At 34.6% G+C, this 19328-nt stretch overlaps 1 protein-coding gene and 1 pseudogene across 2 annotated transcripts; one reads left to right on the top strand and one right to left on the bottom strand.

The window, feature by feature from the left end:
- Window positions 1–7597: 7597 nt before the first annotated feature.
- LOC147492945 (uncharacterized) lies at window positions 7598–9225 on the top strand. Its single transcript, XM_086566350.1, has 5 exons — window positions 7598–7618; window positions 7725–7923; window positions 8035–8117; window positions 8347–8447; window positions 8894–9225. The coding sequence occupies exons 2-5, from the start codon at window positions 7784–7786 to the stop codon at window positions 8894–8896; spliced, it is 327 nt and encodes a 108-aa protein (XP_086422476.1). The 5' UTR covers window positions 7598–7618; window positions 7725–7783; the 3' UTR covers window positions 8897–9225.
- Window positions 9226–15555: 6330 nt separating this feature from the next.
- Window positions 15556–18369, bottom strand: LOC147492946 (uncharacterized; annotated as a pseudogene). The gene is made up of 3 exons (XR_015198871.1): window positions 18203–18369; window positions 16985–17084; window positions 15556–16156 (listed from the first exon to the last, which is right to left on the bottom strand). The product of XR_015198871.1 is annotated as an uncharacterized LOC147492946 (transcript).
- Window positions 18370–19328: the final 959 nt, after the last annotated feature.

The following is a 19328-nucleotide window of genomic DNA, read 5'->3' on the forward strand; positions in this document are numbered from 1 at the left end:
AGGTCTTCACAGTAAACATGAAAATATTGTTTAAACCTGCGTTAAATCACGAGGAACGATGTATATATGAATTCTTCCAAATCAGCCATGTGAAGCTAAACAAAGACGGATCAAAGCCAGGGACTCAAACATAACAGAATCAAGTCAGAACGAGACTATATAAAGAAAAGCGTAAACTTTCAGAGCTCATATCTCGTTAACGTGGACTCCAATTTCGGCAAGTAAGCTGCCCAGATGATCAGCACGACTAGCTCTACCTTAGGCCAGAAATTGCAGAAATCGACGTCTAGACCCACCAATGGACATAGCACATGGACCCACCTTTCGGGCCCACAAGAAAAGATAAGTCATCAATCATGGAGCATGTCAAGACAAAAGTGCCAAATTATTGGTGCAAAGTTGACACCTTGCATGTAATTAATAAAATTAGGTGTTAATAGTAAAAAAAAGCAAGGTGTCACTTTGTTTTAATGTGGTGGATAAAAGTGAATTAAATGTGTGTGTGTGTTTTCACGTGGGATGAGGGAGAGAATTCTAGAAAGAAAGAAAAAAATAAAACAAGGGGGGATGCACTTCATTTACTCCCTTGACTTCTTTTCCTTTATCATGCATTATTTGTTTTAGCTCCTTGGTAGGAGTAGGGGTAGTAGAACTTCTTAGTTTAGTTTTAGTTTTTGAGTTTTAAGGAAAAAGCTTGTAATAGTTTTAATGGTAGAACTTTTTGTGTTCTTATTCTAAATGTAATCTAAACTCCTTAATGCAAGTGAGTTCTTTTATTATTATTCTTCTTCTTCTTTCTCATTTTACATTTCTATTTGCTTCTTTCATTTATATCCCTAGGATCATGAGCTAAAACCTTCCCTTTGTGGGGGTTAATGATGTTCATGTGAGGGATAACCTTTGTGATCTGATTTTAGTAAGTTGTTTAGGAAGAACAACTAGACCTACATCCTATCCCAAAATGGTAGTTGGTGTAGAGTCTAGTTAGGAATCAAGGTGATGATCTTAGAGATAAGTCATTGCTTTGGTTCTACATGCTAGCAGTATGAGCTTAGAGATGAGTCATAGTGTTAGGGATCAAGTTAATCTTATTTAGGACTTGTCTATGAGTTCTAGGAAGGTTAAGATGCAAGAACCTAAAATCATACAATAGAAGTTATCTTCACATGAGGAGAACTAACTCTCCACACCTATCTAGAAGTCAATTTTTATCTTTGTTTAGTTACATTTTTACGTAACTTAAAGTTTTTAGTTTTTGCATTAAAAGAACCAAGTAGTTAGTATTAATTCATCCATAGTTTAAACTTACTCACTAGTTTCCTAAAAGAACAAAAACAAGTTGTAAGTTGTCTTAGACTTAGGATGGTTCGAAATCTCTACTCCAAGCTATACACATGAATATCATGAGTAAGGAAAAATCTTTGTATTCGCACTTTGTCAAATTAGAGAATCAAATCTCTAACACTAGCAAAAGGTGAACATCAAGTGCCTATTGATCATATTAGCACAAAACTTATGATTGCTGATCCACTAACCAAATTAAGGGCTTCCTCCAAAGACATTTAAGGAGCATATTGTTAGTATGGGTCTTGGTTGTAACCCTTAATGTTATCTTGGTTATTTGGATTGAATTATGATATCTCTTAATAATATGGACACTCTTGAGATCTCAAATAACGTGTTTATGTTATTTCTTGTTTCCATTACGTATGTACATTTATGATAATGAATGGATTCAAATAGGATATTATGTGGACATAATGTAGGCATTACTATGGTCGTATGCTTCTCGCTTGTGGTCCATGTCAGTCAAGTTGTTAATGCTGTGGTACATAGAAGGGATTGTGACGTTTCAATGACATACATACAACCGCCATGACTCGCATAAGTACGTTGTTTGATTATGACATTATGATAACCAAATTATGTGAGGCATGACTTGGATACATAATTTTTGAAAACGTAATTGCATAAATATTATTTTCTTGCCAACCCACATGAGTCATTTTACAACCGTTTTTATAAAAGAAAAATACTATTTAGTTTTATCTATCGTACGAACCAAGTGGGAGATTGTAAGAAACGATTATATATTAATTAATGAACTATCTAATCAAATCATTCTCATAATGATGGTCCATAATAATAAAACTAAATAACGTTTTGATTTTAAATACGTGGGTTAATTATCGAATCATGTATCTACATGTCGTTCCCCTCGCTATTGGTTCGAGATTAACGTTTCTTTATGTTTCTTCTCATTTATGGGATGATGAGTAACTTGAACATAATTGTGAGAAATCCGTCCTCTCTCCTACCATTATTTAAGTTTAGAATCCCATTATTCTAATGAACAATACTTGAGTTTAACACTGAAAGTTAACTAATGGTTAAGGAAGAGAAACGGCTATTCTGAGAAAATCATTCAACTTAATATTGATTTTTTTATTCCATTTTATCGTATTCATCGACATGGATCAAGATAAGTCATTTTATTGATTAATTATTCAGGTTCAATATATATGTGAAATAACTTCTGATTTAGATCTTTAAATGCACTATTAAAATAATGCTTACAAGCACGACTTACACCTCTCCAAACCAACCTGCTAGTTTCAGGGCACCAAGCACTCAAGATGACAACTGATATGCTCACAAAATAATAACAATCAAAAAGACCTTCATGGCTGGGTATACTTCATCTTCATCAAAAAGAAAAGATCTAGGAGACGTGTATGATGATTTCTCCGACTTCTCTTTATATGAAACCTTTATCGGATGAGGATTTATACTTGGTCCAAGGAAAGAAAAAGGTAAGCTTCAAGCAATCAACGCCCATGAAATTACAAATTAATCAATATCTATAAGAAAGAAAAACTATATACTCAGTTAAACTAAAATGAATGGAACTTTTTTTACCTTACGATAGATGTAAGTCTGTGGTCGAAAGGGAAGAAGAGAAAAGGGGAATACATAGGGTTAATCGGTTTTTGTTGGCCGACAGTATACTGTAAATTTCGGTTAAGAATTTAATAGACATTAGAAAACTCTAACTACACTAATCTCGAGGAATATTAGGTAAATATATGAGTAGTCTTAGAGTTTTTGGACTCCACTCTTAGAATATTAGATAAATATAGGACTCTTATTAGCACAGATCCTGAAGAAATCAGAACCACCACTTAAGCCCTCTTAAAAAATTGAGTTGTTCTGTACTATACTAGAAATTGCTCGATGTTTTATAACATATAGACATTTATAGTTTCCATAACTTGCAATGCCATAGAGATTAACTTGTAATTTTCCTAGAAATCCCAATTGTAGACATAAATATGTATGCTTGAAAATTTCAGTATCAAATTTTCCTCGTCACTTCGTTGGCTTATATGATTTTCCAAACTGATGATCTTGGTTACGTAGTGAGAAGCTTGGAACTCGATTCATGCACAAAAGGGACATAAAAGTTGTCTACTTGTCTTGGTACACAACTCCTTTCAGTCATACTCGTCACTTCGTTGACTTATATGATTTCCCGAACTGATGATCTCGGTTACGTAGTGAAAAGCTTGGAACTCCATTCATGCACATGCAAAAGGACATAACAGTTGTCTCCTTTCAGTCATATAATCTCTGAGCTTATAATCCCAACTCCTTGTCGTGCTAATGATGGTATAAACTATTTTTTTGTTACTTTATGAACTCCTCTTGACCTCGTGTAAAATTCAGCGTGTATTATAAAGTTGGGCCTAATTTGGCCTTGCAATCATATTATCTTAAATTACCATATTAGTTTTCAACTCAACCGAATTTAGTGAGAGAATGTCAAATTTGGCCTTGCAATCACTGATTATTGTTTAGCATGTAATATTAGGGCTGGCAATGGGTTGGGTAAGAACCGATACCCGATCAGGTCCGAACCAATAAAAGCGAGTCTGGGACAGGTAGTTAGCATATTGGATCGGTTCTTGGTCTTGAAAATCAAAACCAGACTTTTATTGGATTGGTTCTGGATTAAGTATGTACCGAACCGTTATAGGCCTGATCTGATTAAAATTTTTAGTCTTATTCTTTCTAATTTTCCTCCACCATACATTTCTATTACCGCAACATTACAATATTTAAAGTTCCAAAATAAGATATGCAAAATACATATGTAATATTACAATATGCTTTTTACATAATAAAAAGATGGTTTCTATCTAAAGAAAAATCCTCCCTTACAAATTTGGATTTCAAATCATTCATTATACCTTTCGGATTTGTGTACCTTGTTTTTATGTTTAGCAAAAAAAAATTATTTAATATTTATATAACGAAAATTAGGATCCAATTATAAGAAACTCGGTTCACCGGGTTGAAATTGAGCTTATTGGTTCGGAACGGATCGGATCCGGAATCAAAAAAAAGTTTTCAGTTAGGTTCTGGTTCTCTAACTCAAATATCTGTTCGGGTCGAGTCTGGTTTTGTATCTAGGTCTGTATTGTTGAAAAGCGGATCAGTTTTGGATTTGCATATATCCGGACCGATCCAACCCATTGCCAGCCCTATGTAATATTGAGTTACCATACCAACTCAACCGAATTTAGTAAGAGAATGCCTAATTAAATTATGTTGGATACAATTTCTTTTGGAAATAATTACTGGTTTGCCATATTACATGGACTCTTAACTCATATGGGCATGAGATTATATCTCGTACTATTGTTTGATTTTTTGTTCCCCAATAATTCGGTTTTAATTAGGGTGATTTTGGACACACCCATAAAAACACTCCCATACCCCAATTTTGAAATAAATAAATAGAATTGTTTTAGACACATTTATATTCCTAATTTTTTTTTTTTATTAGGCGTACGTACTCAAGACAAAACAATTCATTTATTTGAATATATTAAGGACCCAATACTTAACAGTAGATATTCTAAGTTTTTCACTTGTAACTGAAAAAGAACAAGAACATGTTCTTCTTTTTCTATTAAAAAAAAATGATATTGATTTCTTCTCTAATAATCTTTTCTTTAGCAACATTTCTCTCACTAATAAACATGGAAATACTCACTTTTAATTTGAATCAATCATACCAAAGTAATAGGGATGAATACCAACCTAATGAGGATGAAGGAAAAAAAATTGAAATCAAATTTTGATGAATGAGGAAAAAAAAAAAGATTGCCGGAAAAAAAAATGGTGTGTTTTTGTTTTTTTTGTTTGCCCCTATTGGAAATACCCCAAATTAATTTGGGAGATATTATTGGATTGAGGCGGTTGTTGGGGTACGACAAAAACTTTAGTTAGTTATAGAATACGGGAATGTTTTTATGGGTGTGTCCAAAATCACCCTTTAATTAAGTCTTAATTAGTTTCCTTATTAAACTTCCGTTACTTTATTAGTCAACATTAATCCTTCTAATGGTTTCTCTTTCAAATTGATTGCAAGGGTTCTTCTAATTGTTTAAATTTTACGTCATGGATTAGATGATTTTGGGACACTTTGAGATCCCTAAATTATTGATACTTAAACTCACAGTAAGATTTAAGATGGAACCTTGCTCTTTCCAATTTCGATAAATTTTTTATGATTTCCAGTTTGCTGTTTTAATATATGATGGTTTGAGGACATTTTCTCTTTTCGAGACGTAAGATTCAATCTCAGCCATCACTTAGTTTTTGCAAGATTAAATCCAGATCAACCGCTAGTTAGAAAAGTTATGTTATGTTATATTGATTCTCTTAATATATATATATTGGGCTCACTACGTCGACATACAAAAATGGCACACGAAAATAACATACACAATCCTACTTACCTACACAATAAACTAAAAGCCAATTTTTGGAGATGTGAGCTCCACAACATGGAGATCATCTCCACAAAAAATTAGCTCCTTTGAACATATCTAACCCTACCAAAAGTTGAGTTCAATATAGAAATTTATCTGACGGTCCAGAATTTAAACACCTTTTTGACAATACTAGAGACATCCAATTTAGTTGATTTTTTGTAGAGATACTATTCATGGTAGGTAAGTCATCTCTACCAAAAATCAGTCTTTAGTTTAATACTTCAATGTGCAAGTTCACTTTTGGAATGTGTATGTCATTTCCGTATGTCAATTTTGTATGCCGATGTAGCCAACCCGATCGAGTGAAACCTAAGTGGAGTACGAAGAAAAGCCATGTATGGTGGAGGGTGGCATGGTATAAAATATCGGGATATGGGTATTTATCAATACTCAATTTCTTGATATGTACCGTGGATATATATATGCCCTTTTTGGGGATATTTTGCATTGCTTCATATGCAAATATCATGGATATATCCAAAATATCAACAAAGATCAAGGATATTATAGATATTTCTTAATATATCACGATATATCATTTACATTTATTTGAAATATAATAGTAAATATTAAATAAAATTGTTATCTAAACAAAATACCACCAAATATCCCCAAAATATCATAAATATCAATGAAATATCGCTAATATTTGCAGTCTTATATATCTCTAAACATATCACGATATTTATGTATCCCTTACTGAAATCTCAATAGATATTGTGATATTTTTTTTACTATGGAGGGTGGTGCATGTTTTCCTCACGACTAAGTACTAACAACATTATTTCAGTTTATAAACCAAGTTTTCATACAAAATTACAAAATCTATTGTACATGTATGATGTATCTAACCCAATCGAGAAAAGGTAGAACAAAATGCAGAAGTAGACAATCAATAACAATCAAAATTTGTTGTCTAGTTTTGACCATGTCAGAAATTTTGAGATGACCTGAAATATTTGGTATGAAAACTTCCAATAATGTCAATATCACGCCCACCAAAAATCACAGCTTGGATCAGTATTATGTGTCCTATACTGCGAAAGTTCGAGACAATGTCTGAAACTAAATAGTCAAGCGAGGCTTCAAGGGGTGATCTTGAACATACCCAACAAAACACTCCCGTACCCCATAACTAACATAAATTTTTGTCATACCCCAATAACTGCCTAAATCCAATAATATCTCCCATACATTTTTGGGGTATTTCCCATAAAGGCAAAAAGATTAAAAAAAAACAAAAAACAAAAAACTCACGTCCGTTTTTGTAAGCATTTTTCTTCCCCTGCTCTATCTTTTACACAAATGGAAAAACAAAAAAGAAAAGAAAAAATAACTAAGTCTTCTCCTCTTTCTCATTTATATTTCAATCTCTTCATGTAAAACTGGAAATCAAACTTAACAAAAATTCCTTATTGTGAAACAAGCAAATACCAAAGCAGTGTTACTGAATTGAACAACAAAAATGGAATAAATAATATTTTGGGTGAACTAGTATTATTACACCCCCACACACACTAGATGAGTCAATTAGATTTCCCCACTAGATGATGGGAGATGGGAAATTAGGGTCTCCCCTAAATACACACAAAAAAATTCGGTCAACCCACTTTGACTTTTTTTGTGTGTATTTAAGGGGGAGACCCTAATTTCTCATCTAGTGGGGGGAAATCCTAATTGGCTCATCTAGTTGGGGAGGGGGGTAATACTAGTTAACCCTAATATTTTTTTATAGAACATATGATGAAGGGCAACAAAAGTCCTTCTGATCATTGGTAATGATTCCTATATTTTGTTTTGTTTAACAATTTTATGCAAAAGTTATATTCTTTTTGTTGATATATGTGATGGGCAATGATTGGTTTTGGAAATGATGGACAGGTTTAGCAGGTACACATGATTCTTGGGGACCACAAATAAAAGGAATAACATGTACAGAGATGGCTAATGATGTTGAATATGTGAAATTTGATCGAAAGATCGATAACAATGATGAGGTTAATGAGGGTGTTGAAGTTTGTACATTTGATAATAGGGGGATGGGTAGTAGTTCTATTCCCACCAAGAAATCTGAGTACACGTGAGTTTTGAATCATTTTTTATGTAATTTGAATTGCAAAATTTTGTTGTACTATAGTGAATGTTTTCCCATTTTGAGGTATGGTGTTTTTTGGTGTTGTATGGTTTGCAGTACAACAATCATGGCAAAAGATACAATAGCTTTAATGGATCATTTGGGTTGGAGTAAAGCTCATGTGTTTGGGCATTCCATGGGTGAGTTCCTAAACCTCTTTTGTTTACTTGTTTTTGTCAACCAATTCGAATTTTGTTTGAATAAATGGAGCGAGTTTCTTCTTCTGTAGTTGGCCTAAATATATAGTTTGTATGAATTTACTGTCATAGCTAACAAGTACTATTATAAACATACAAGTGAACCGGTGATTAAGTTGATTATTTTGATGCCTAGTTGTTCAGTTTACTAAGCATGTTCTTGTACCGACAGGGAAAATGATAGCTTGTAAGTTAGCAGCTATGGTACCTGATAGGATACTATCATTGGCTTTACTTAATGTAACAGGCGGGGGTTTTGAATGTTTTCCAAAGGTACACTATAGTGTTTTTCCACACTGAAAAATATTTGTATGTTATATTGTGTTCCGTAGTTGTGGATTCAAACAATGCTATGAATGTGTAAGTACCAATTTGATAGAAGTTTGTAGCACTAGAAAGTATTTGATCTTAGGTGCTAGAGTTCTATTCTTTTGTTTGAAAGTTTTCTTCTTTTAGCTTATAAATTATAACTTATAGTAGATGTTGGTATTGATGATTCTTCAACTTGAATACACGTCTGAACTCTTAAGAGTGGAGGCTATTTTGGTAGTTAGCACAAAATTTCCTTTTCCCACAGATTATGAATGAGAAACGTCAAAGCTATGGCTCACTAGGCCAACCTGTTATCGTATTGTAGTGATATGTCAGATCCTAGTGTTAAGAGTCTAACATGAAACTCGGTTTGAAACTCATACTTTCTATTGATATTAAAATCCCAGTGAACAAGAAAAAAAAAAGATGAAAGAAGCAAAATGCTGATATGATTTCAAGAGAAGGGTTTGGAACTCATACTTTTCAATGCTTTCCAGCTCCAGATTTTATCTTAACTGGAGGATTTCATAAGCATGTTAACTTCTTTGTGATTGTGAATACACAGTATTTGCTTTAACAGGGTCCACTATTGTATTGGAGATTGGAATTATTGATAAACCATTCATACCTCGTATATTATTCACTGAATATGGCTTTTCTTAAGGTGAAAAGAGTATAGTTAAAGGATTGAAAATAAATGTTTCACTTGCCAAAGAATAAAGAACCTTCATTTGTTTAAGATGGCATTAGATAAGATAAGTATTACAGTAGCCGATACAACCTAAAGGAATAAAATGTACTATGAAATCTCTGCCATATACTTGCATCAAATTTTTGGTAGCTAAGATCAACCTTTCTTCTCGAGTAAGTGATAATAAAGAAGGCAGAGAGATGACGAGTGTTGTTGCAGCCTATGTTGTCAAGGGTGAGGTGAGGCGCTAGGTTTCCCAACTTCTTCCTTGGACAACAACTTGCTATTTTCACTAAAACTTTCTGACTTTGGCACCTTGGTTGCACGGTGCCTTGCCTTGGTGTCCTTGAAGAGCAACTTCTGTATATAGATAGCTATGAAAATTCTTCAGCAGTCGATAAAACTTATGATTCTTAATATTCTGATTGATGTATTTGTTACCTTTTCCAATATCAACCTATATCTGGTATGATCATCAATGTCTTGAAACTTCAGGAGGTTTAATTTTACTTAGGCATTACTCCTTATTTGAAGAAGAAAAACTTTCTTAAGAAACAATAATGTATCCAGAAACCTCAATGATATGAATCGGTCGAGATCGATTTGCGGTGATTGACCGAAAAATGATATCCATAGCACTGCGTTTCTTGAAAGCAAAACTCCCGAAAGCAACGCAAATTGTTGACTTGGATACACACTACACAAAGGTCAGATGGCACTATATTTCTGTGTGTAACATGGTTTCATAGATACATCAATTTGAATAGTTTATTGACATTTATTTCATTTGCAGGAGTACCTTGACGAATATGTTGGACCCCACACAAGAAGAATGATTTTATATCAAGTAAGGAACGAGAATTACTCGAGACAAGGGAATATTACATCTAAGCATATGAATGCCTTATTTTGTAAATAAATATAGTGCCTAGAGATAGTAAATGCCGCAGCAGCGTTACAATTATGTGCTTAATAACTATGTGTAATGGATCTTTAGTTTAAATGGAAAAAGCGCTTGAGAATTGGACCATGTCTCCAATGTATCTCAAGAGATGGTGGTTCAAGTCCACCAAGATCCTTCAATGAATCTCAAAACTAGAGGAAATCAAATACAAACCTCAAATAATGAGAAATAAAGCCCTGATATCATCAAGGGTCTCAAAATTCTTTTCCTTCCGTTTTTCCTTGTATTTTCGTGTATCGATGCTACGTAACGAGAAAAAGAGGGCAAACGTAAAAAGAAATCCATACCATGCTGCCACTAAATCAGCTCAATTATGAAACCCAAGTTATGTCAGTGGCAAATGATCTCCCACCTCCACTTCTCTTTTTGTCGACTATTTGCTCTCACATAAGCAACTGCCTTCACCTCAGAATCACCCTCCAGTCTTCCTTATATTTCAAAGAATCAACACTTCACTTCACTTCCCATCATAGACGACGGAAAAAAATTAAAGGGGCATCAACAGAAACAACAAAATGGTGAAATGCAGGTCTATCTTCCATAGTAACTACGCAAGTTAAGTATATCTATATTAAGAGATCTTTGTTCTGTTGACACTCAAAACCTCATATTGCCAACAACTAAATGAAATATTGCCATAAGCCATACATATTGCCAACAACTAAACCTCAATATTGCCATAAGCCATGTTCTATAATGAAATAAGCACAGAGTAATTCTTAAGAAATTACAACTAACTATTTTATTTTTCTATCCAACAACTAAAACTAATCTGGATAAACATATTGTAGGTTCAGCATATTGGTCGGAACCGATCCGGCCCACTTGTCCAATTTTCTTTTCAGAACAGTTTCCCACATCACGCCGGCCATCGCCATCTAACAGACTGCCAATCTCGCCAAACCGGAGGTAGAAGAGCAATATCCTTCAGCACAACTGGCACAAAATGTCCTTTGTTTATGTGGAAAATGGCAATTATCCGAAACATTTCTTCTGGACATGTCCTCAACAGAAAGTACGTGACACCTAATTGTCGCGGCACTATAGTGACAAAAACAGAATTAAAAGCACTTGCAACTAAGGAACCCATGTCCGGGAGATCAAGCCATTCTTTCTCATTCATTGTAGAAGACTTGGTACACTCTAAGTTTCTTTTGTGGTTTTCAAACCCGTCATTATTGTACAACTCTGTATAGTAATCTACATACTACATCAACTCTTCCAGCATAAGACCCCTTACTGTCTGTCATGCTAAATCATCTGTATATCCTAGCAGTGTAGTTATGGATCTATAACCACAATGCCCATCTGGGGTTGCCTCAACCAAATCTTTAATCATATCGCAGATCAAAGGATTAAAGTCACGTAAAATATTTTCCCACTTATGCTCGATTTCTTCATCTTTTAGAATTATCTCTGACCTAGTATTTTTTTTTTTTTTTTTTTTTTTTCTGCTTCTCTTCATGTTCTCTTTGGCCTTGTTAATGAGTTCTTGAAAGCTAAACGAGTCAAGGTCAGATGATCCACTCACTTCAGGATGAACATCTTCATTTAAATCAGGTAGTCCGCACATGTTGGTTAAAGAATTGGGACATGCAGCTGCTTCACCAATGTTAGAATGAACATTTTGGTTGTTGCTTGTGCCTTGACCAATATTTGTATCACCTTGTTCTTAAAAAAAAATGAGTATGAGACAAGTTAAAATATTACGCAAAAGTGAAATAAGACCAAGCCAACCAAAAAAATAAACAAACCGAGATATACAATATTATTACAGAACTCTTAAACTAAACTACATACTCAAAAACAACAAATAATCGATGCCCATTACCAACAAATAATCTACTTACCTAAAAACAGTTTAATATGCAATCATACACAAGTATATATACATATATGACAAACCTTTCTTGTTTCTGTTTCTTTTTTTTGAAGTCCCCTGTGTTGTGCTTGTGCGTTTCTTTTTAGTTTGCTCCTGTACAGCCTGCTTAACATCTTACTAAAATTAATTCAACAAGCTCAACATAATTTAACAAACTCAAATCAAGAACCAAAAATGCTTCCACCCAAGTCCAGCCTATAATTTTTTTTTTTTTTTTTTGAATTTACCTTCATATCCCAATCGGCAAGTTTTTCTTGAACCTTTGCTATCCACAAGTCAGCGATGCCCGGGTAGGCTAGATTGTGGTAACCTGATATAACTGGTGGCAAGGGAGCATTATCACTAAGTCTAAGCGGCACATAATGTATGCCGTTATTTATATGAGCAACTGAGATAATGAGAGTATGCTCCAAGTCTGGTGGAGTTCTCAAAGGAAGGTAAGTTAACGACTAGTTTGGTGCTAGGGTGACAAACACACAATTATAAGCACAAGCAGTTAACCAACCCATGTCAGGAAGTTCAAACCACTCAATCAGGTTCATCGTCATCGACTTTGTACATTGTAAATTTCAAATTAAGTGTTCGAAAATGGTGAATCCAGACCATTCAATGTACTCTTCTGCATATTCCATCAACTCAACCAACAACCTCTTCCTCACGGTAAACCATCCAGTTTCGTCACCATAGTTCCATAATCTTGCTATGGACCTGTATCCACAGTGTCCATCCCCAAGGATATCCTCACATGAAACAATAAAGTTGTTAAGCAATGGATTCAAATCTTCTAGCAAAGATGTTTGAGATGGCTTCTTAGGTGGTCTGCCTATTTTTTTAGGTACTTTTTTGATTGCTTGCGTTTCTCTTTGGTTGTTACGTTGTCTGCCTCTCTTCTTCGGAACTTGTTCACTTGTTTTTTTCTCCTCTTGGGTCTGTGCATACTCAAAAGCAAATGGTTCTCTTCTTGTGTCATTCTGATCTTGAGTTGATACTTTCACATGTTTCTTTGAAATTGATGGTCTACCTTTGACATTGAGCTTTTCTTGAGGCTCTTGCATGTGTGTAGTCTTTGGATCAACAAGCTCTAAACATTTCTTCATCAACATTAGTTTTTGGTGTTCTGATAAGCAGTTGAACTTCTTCTTAATTCCTTCCACCTCAGGTGAAATGTCCAGCGACCCTCTTGGAAGTTCCATTGGCTCAAAATCAAGTTGCCGCCAACGACGATTTATAGCCCTCAAGGGCATGTAACCATCACCAAGTTTTACCATATGTACCAACTCATGAGCACATGAAAGACCACAAGTATGCCTCAAAATACACCTACATTCTTTTTCATAAATGCCCACTTTGTTTGAACGTACAAGTTCTTTCGACAATATATCAATCGCCTCCCTAGAGATAAATCCTCTAATCTCACTGTATGCCTTGTCTCGACTATAATAACGCATAATATTGCGACTAATATTAAATGAAGCTTGTATACCATTGAGCTGATTTTCAAAGAGGTTATCAATCACATCCCAATTTTGGTACAAATTGCCGCGTGAACTCCTCAAATTTCTCTTCAAAGATGAATGTTGGGATTATACTCTATTGCTAGTGTGAATGCCGAAGTGTATCACTAAATCAACCCAAGCCGCCACAAATTGTTCTTTGTAGTTGTTCAACAACTCTTCGACGTATTGTACCACACGTGTCATATGTGTATATTCATTTATAAACATAACCAAATTTTCATTATAGACATCTTCAGTAGGTGAACTGAATAAATCACAAACCATTTCGTAGAACTTTTGAAACTCATTGTTTTCTTCAAAAGATTTTTTACAGTTAGTAATCACATTAGTCTGAATGTGCCAACGACAAAGGAGGTATTTAGCCATGGAAAATACACGCGCCACATCATTCATCAATGTCAAGTCTCTGTCAGTCATAATGACTTTCACACTAAATGTCTTACCTTCCAAAATACTGTATAACATTTCCAAAGCCCAAACAAAGTTATCTTCCTTCTCTGAATCTAAATATACAAAAGCAATAGCAAACGTCTTTATTGTAGACGTAAACCTAACAATTTCTAGCAATGGCAGATTGTGAAGATTAGTCATGTAAGTACAATCAATAATCAACACTTCCGGAAAACACTTGGCCAACTTAATTGATCTTGAATAAGCAAAAAAAAAAATCATTGCATTCTCCTGTAATTAGGTTCTCTCTATGAGACTCATAGTAATCGCGATCGTCCAACATCTTCAATAATTATTACATCTGTGATCTCCATTGCAATTTTGTAAGACGATGTTTTGCTCGAAAATTGTAGATGGTACTTAGGGTTGACAAATTATCTAGGCTGTCTTTCTTTCTCAAAGCATTCAAAATTTCTCTTGGTTTAACACCAACCTCAGACATCTCTTTCTTCATCTCGTGTTAGACTTTCCACAAAAGAATGGCCTGTAAGATTTTCAGCAAGACTGTGATTATGAGTTCCGCAAACTATTACCACTTCACATCCCCCTTGATTACACTAATAACCCTTCAACTTAAGTGAACACTTGCACTTTTTCGTTCCTATCTGTCGAGGGAGTTCCATGGATAGCTTGTATCGATATGTCTTCTTTGGTTTTTGAGGTTTAAAAACACCACCTCTCTCACAAGTTAAAAACACCCTAGGTCTTCGCCCACTTTCAACGCTATCCGACTTTGCAATGATAACCACAAAACCAATTTCTCTCCCTATCTCTCTGTACCAATCAACAAGGTCTTTTCAATTTTCAAATACCTGTAATCATTTTGTTATAGATTGTATTACATCACCATTCAGAAAAACAATATACTAAATTTATAAAAGTGTCTTCAAGTTCTTACTGTTGCAATTGTAAATGCGTCGGTCGTATCCAAACAAACAAAATTAGAGTTTTCTGTCGGGCTTTCTTGCTCTTCATTTTCTGACTCATAATTCAGTTGTAGCAAAGACAATGCATTTGGAGATGCACTACTAATAGGATGAGGCTGTTCAAAGTAAAATTTTATCAAAAAAAAATGGTTTAGGTTTCTTATACTCAGTATGCACCCAAACAAAATAGCACTTTGTTTAATATTGCAAACAAACTCACATTTTTGTTTGGTGTTTGTATCTTTTCATTGTAGTAAACCAAAGTATAATAGTCTTCTGCGTTCTACTATTCGTCAAAATTTGATTTTGAATTTTTTTTCTTCATTCTCATTCGGTGTATTCATCCTCATTACTTTGGTATGATTGATTCAAATCATTGCATGTTTATTGATGAGATAAAGAATAAGAGGTTATTGGAGGGGGGCACGATCTTTTTCTTTTGAATCACGTGGAGTAAATGACTTGTTTTAGTCAACAAATATCTTGGGTACGTCTAATAAAAAAAAAGGGTAATTTAGAAAGTTAAATGTTATTTATTTTAAAGTTGGGGTACGGGAGTGTTTTGTTGGGTACGTCCAAGATTACCCGCTTCAAGTGCTGAATAGTTAGGAATATTATGAAGTAGTAATTCTTCTTGAATTAACATCATAACTATACATTGCAGGCCTATTTTTTATTTTTTATTTCCATTAAAAAAAAAATCATTTCTTTACATATAATGACATCTGAGTAACGCTGCTGCTAGAACACATTGCAGGAGAAAAGACACTTCTACATCTCATCTATATAAAAATCTAAATGTTAATTTATTTCAATAGCCTTACGAAATGCCAATAACTGCATTGTCTTCATTCTGATCTTCCACGTCTGACCTTGCTGAAGCGCGCATCAATGGTTAGAAAGCAAATTTTGACCCGACCACACGCCACTAGCGGTCTAGCACGTCCTAAACGAGCCACTAGCATATACATCTTACAGATTTTTTAATCATCTGCGAATCCTAAAAACCTGTTTATGAGCTTTGCAACTGGCTTGGCATCTGCAGGAAGGTAAGGGAGGAGGTCCTCCAAATTCATGTTGGCAATGGTATTGTAGAGCGTTTGAGGACGAGCGCAGAATAGATGCTTCCTCGCTGCTAGTTCTTCAGCTAACTCACTTTGATGGTTATCCATAAGATCCTCATTGACCACCACTATCAGAGATTTTCTCAACCGCAATGTCTCAAATATGCTTCCAGAACCTAGACCATAGTTATGTGCCAAACATACGCAAATTTTCATATGTTGAGATACCTAACGTATTCATGTAATCAAACAACTTTAAAAACTTCTGAAACCTTCCCCTTGAGAAAATTTCATTGACGAAAGTCTAAAGCCGATCTCCACTTTTCATATTTCACAGTTTCTGTAGATGGAACTACCATTGGAATTCAACTTGATTCTTGATGAAGTTAATTGAGCAGAATACTAGTGAATTTAGATTTCAAATGGACAGTTCTTGAGTGGCTGAAAAGGACCGGCATACCCTTTAATATTTTAAACTCAAACACAATGGCGTCGAAACTTGCATATCCTTCGACCCTCTCTTTAAGCCCAAAAAAATCAACAGCTAAACAGTTTAGGTCAAATAATTATAATCTGTTCTTCTCACTAACTAACGTGCATCTTTATCTTATGCGATTCTTCCACTACAAATATTTTATTAAATAACTGAAACCAATAAAATTGACTTAAAAGTTTTTGTAAATTTGAAGATTGTGTAGAAACTAATTGCTATTAAGAAACACAAAGCTACAAAGCTATATAAAATTCCTATACGGGACCCATCAATTTGCATTTATATAAGAGATTGATTGTTAAAACAAGTCCATCATACAGGAGTACCATGAAACTAAGGACCTAAGTCCTAACAGAAGATATAATAGTAAGTAGTATAATTCGCAAACAAGAAAAAAAAAAGAGAGGTACTCTATCATGCCCACAATAGCAAATACTACAGAAGCAAAAAAAAGCAATGCAAGTTTACTTGACTGAATGCAATAAAAACAAAAATGATAAGAAGAATTTACCTGCATGACTAATTACAAGAGATGCTGATTTCAAGTTGTCAGCAATACTTGATGAAAAGGTAAAATAATCCACAGCAAGACATCCATCTTCTCCTGCAGACTGGATGAGAAGGAAAACGTTAAATTAAGCTTTGAGACAGGTAAGCCAAAACAAAGGAGGCGGAATTGTTCTGGTCAGCATGTCACAGAAGCGAGAAAGTTTAAAAATAGTTTTATTCAATCTTTAGCTGTTCACAAACACCATGCTATATGCAACGATTTTGATCATAATGACTTATGCTCTAAAGAGTGCAAAACAAAATGAGACCATATTGCCAAGTAGGCACGATAGAGCAAAGCCCACAGGAAATACTAACTCATTAACCACATTTTTGTCAGGTAGAATATGGAACAACTGACCCATCCAAATTTAATGTGGAAAGTAATAATCTTTTGATATTGAACACTAAGAAAAACATAAGATTAAACCAGGCCTCAAGAGCAACTGTGTCCGAAGACATTATAGGGCAAATTGCTATCGTTGTAATTGACAGCCAAAAAGTATCTTGTCATTCTATTTCTTCCACAATTTAATTCATGTTATTTGCTTCCCTCCCATGAAATAATGATTACCAGTTCATGGCTTGGAAACCAATTCCATCCCTGGGTTATCCAAGTTACAATGATACATTGACAATAGAAACTAGTTTAGCCGACATATCTCGAGTAATGCTTGCTTGATTCAGAACTTCCAAAGGAGGCATTTGATTGCAAGGGGTGTCTGACCTTTAATCATGAAGGTTATGCTATACGAAAGAGTAAAACACAGAGAGCGAGACAAACAAATAAGCAACTCCTCTGAAACTCCCTTTAGTCATTCAAAGATTACATTCCTATATATAATCTGCTTCTCTTGAACTCATGGTTGGGTGTACTGAAGGCACCAGGACCTTCAGTAGTCCTTCTTTGGGATTGCACTACAAAGTGTCTTCTTTCAGGTAAAACCTCAAAAATATAGATCAAGTTGCCAGTCCCAAGTTAACATAAACGTCAAACTAGTATTGAGGCTAGTACACTAATAACTTTTACACGATTAGCATTTCACTATTACAGATATTATGAAAGTTCAACCGTTCTCATTCTGTATGTTAATTGAAAAAGAAAATCTACCTAGTCTTATATCCTATATAATAATTAATTACTGGCTAATTAACTACAAATTGGAAGAAGAATATATACCTTAGTGAGGATAAAGGATCCACGACCCATTTGAATGAAAAGATGAGTATACCCTTTGTTGAATAACTCTCTTTAACTTGTTTAGTGTCAACAGCTTTAACAAGTGCATCAAATGAAGTGGTTCCAACAGTCACAAATACCATTTTCATTGCTCTGAAATTTCAAGCACACTGCCCATAAATAATGCACATAGTATCAAAAACTTATTTAGTAACTGGCATATATTCTTCTACAAGTTTTCCTTGAGTAAGAACCAATTCAAGAAAAAGAATATTAAAATTCTAATAAAATAAAATACATATAATGGAGAGATCGAGAATCTTACCCACGGAGTTGGACTGGGTTTCAAGAAAACGCCGCTTAACAGCTCCGGGCTTTGACACACTTGTGTTGAAGATTATGAGTTTGTGGGATTAGCTGATTAAAATCACCACGTTGATACTTGGACAAATTTAACTGCTAAAGATTATCAATTGACAACCTTGAAGCTGCAATGAATTTTTCTAGTAACCAGCATCCATCAAAGTCAACACTATCAGCAACTCTCGTCTTAGCAACCCATTGAACCAATCAGTGCTACCAATTATTGTAGTATGTTATCTATTGAGGGCGTAACTCGTGATATGGCAGCGACTCTGATTCGAATTGCTAAATTGATTGAGAAAGACGACACCCAAGTTTCTTCGTAGCAAAGAAGCCAAAGATTAGGAGAGAAAATAGTCGTGCTTCTGTTGAGGCGGTTGAGCAAGATACAATTCCAATGCCTTCGGATCTTTAAGATGAATGTTGGGCCATCTTCCTAATCAATTACATTGACGGGCTTGGTCAAAGAGCTATTGTGTTATTGAATTCCATGAGTCACAACTTTAACAATGTTACCTCCGATTATTTTCCGATTGATTAATACCCCATTACAAAGATTAATCGCTATAAGCTCCTAAAGCGATTTGATACCGATTAAGCTTAAACTGCCCAGGTAACGACTAAAACGCAAACTTTTATGTGTTTTAAAATAGGGATATCGGAATGGAATATACTAGTATACTGCAATGAGCGGAGCTCCTGTGTATGCTATCGTTAGTTATTCGACAAATTCACTCACCCAGTTCCAAATAAACAAGCACAG

The sequence above is a fragment of the Coptis chinensis genome, chromosome 6 (genome assembly GCF_015680905.1).
Source record: "Coptis chinensis isolate HL-2020 chromosome 6, ASM1568090v1, whole genome shotgun sequence".
NCBI lineage: Eukaryota > Viridiplantae > Streptophyta > Magnoliopsida > Ranunculales > Ranunculaceae > Coptis > Coptis chinensis.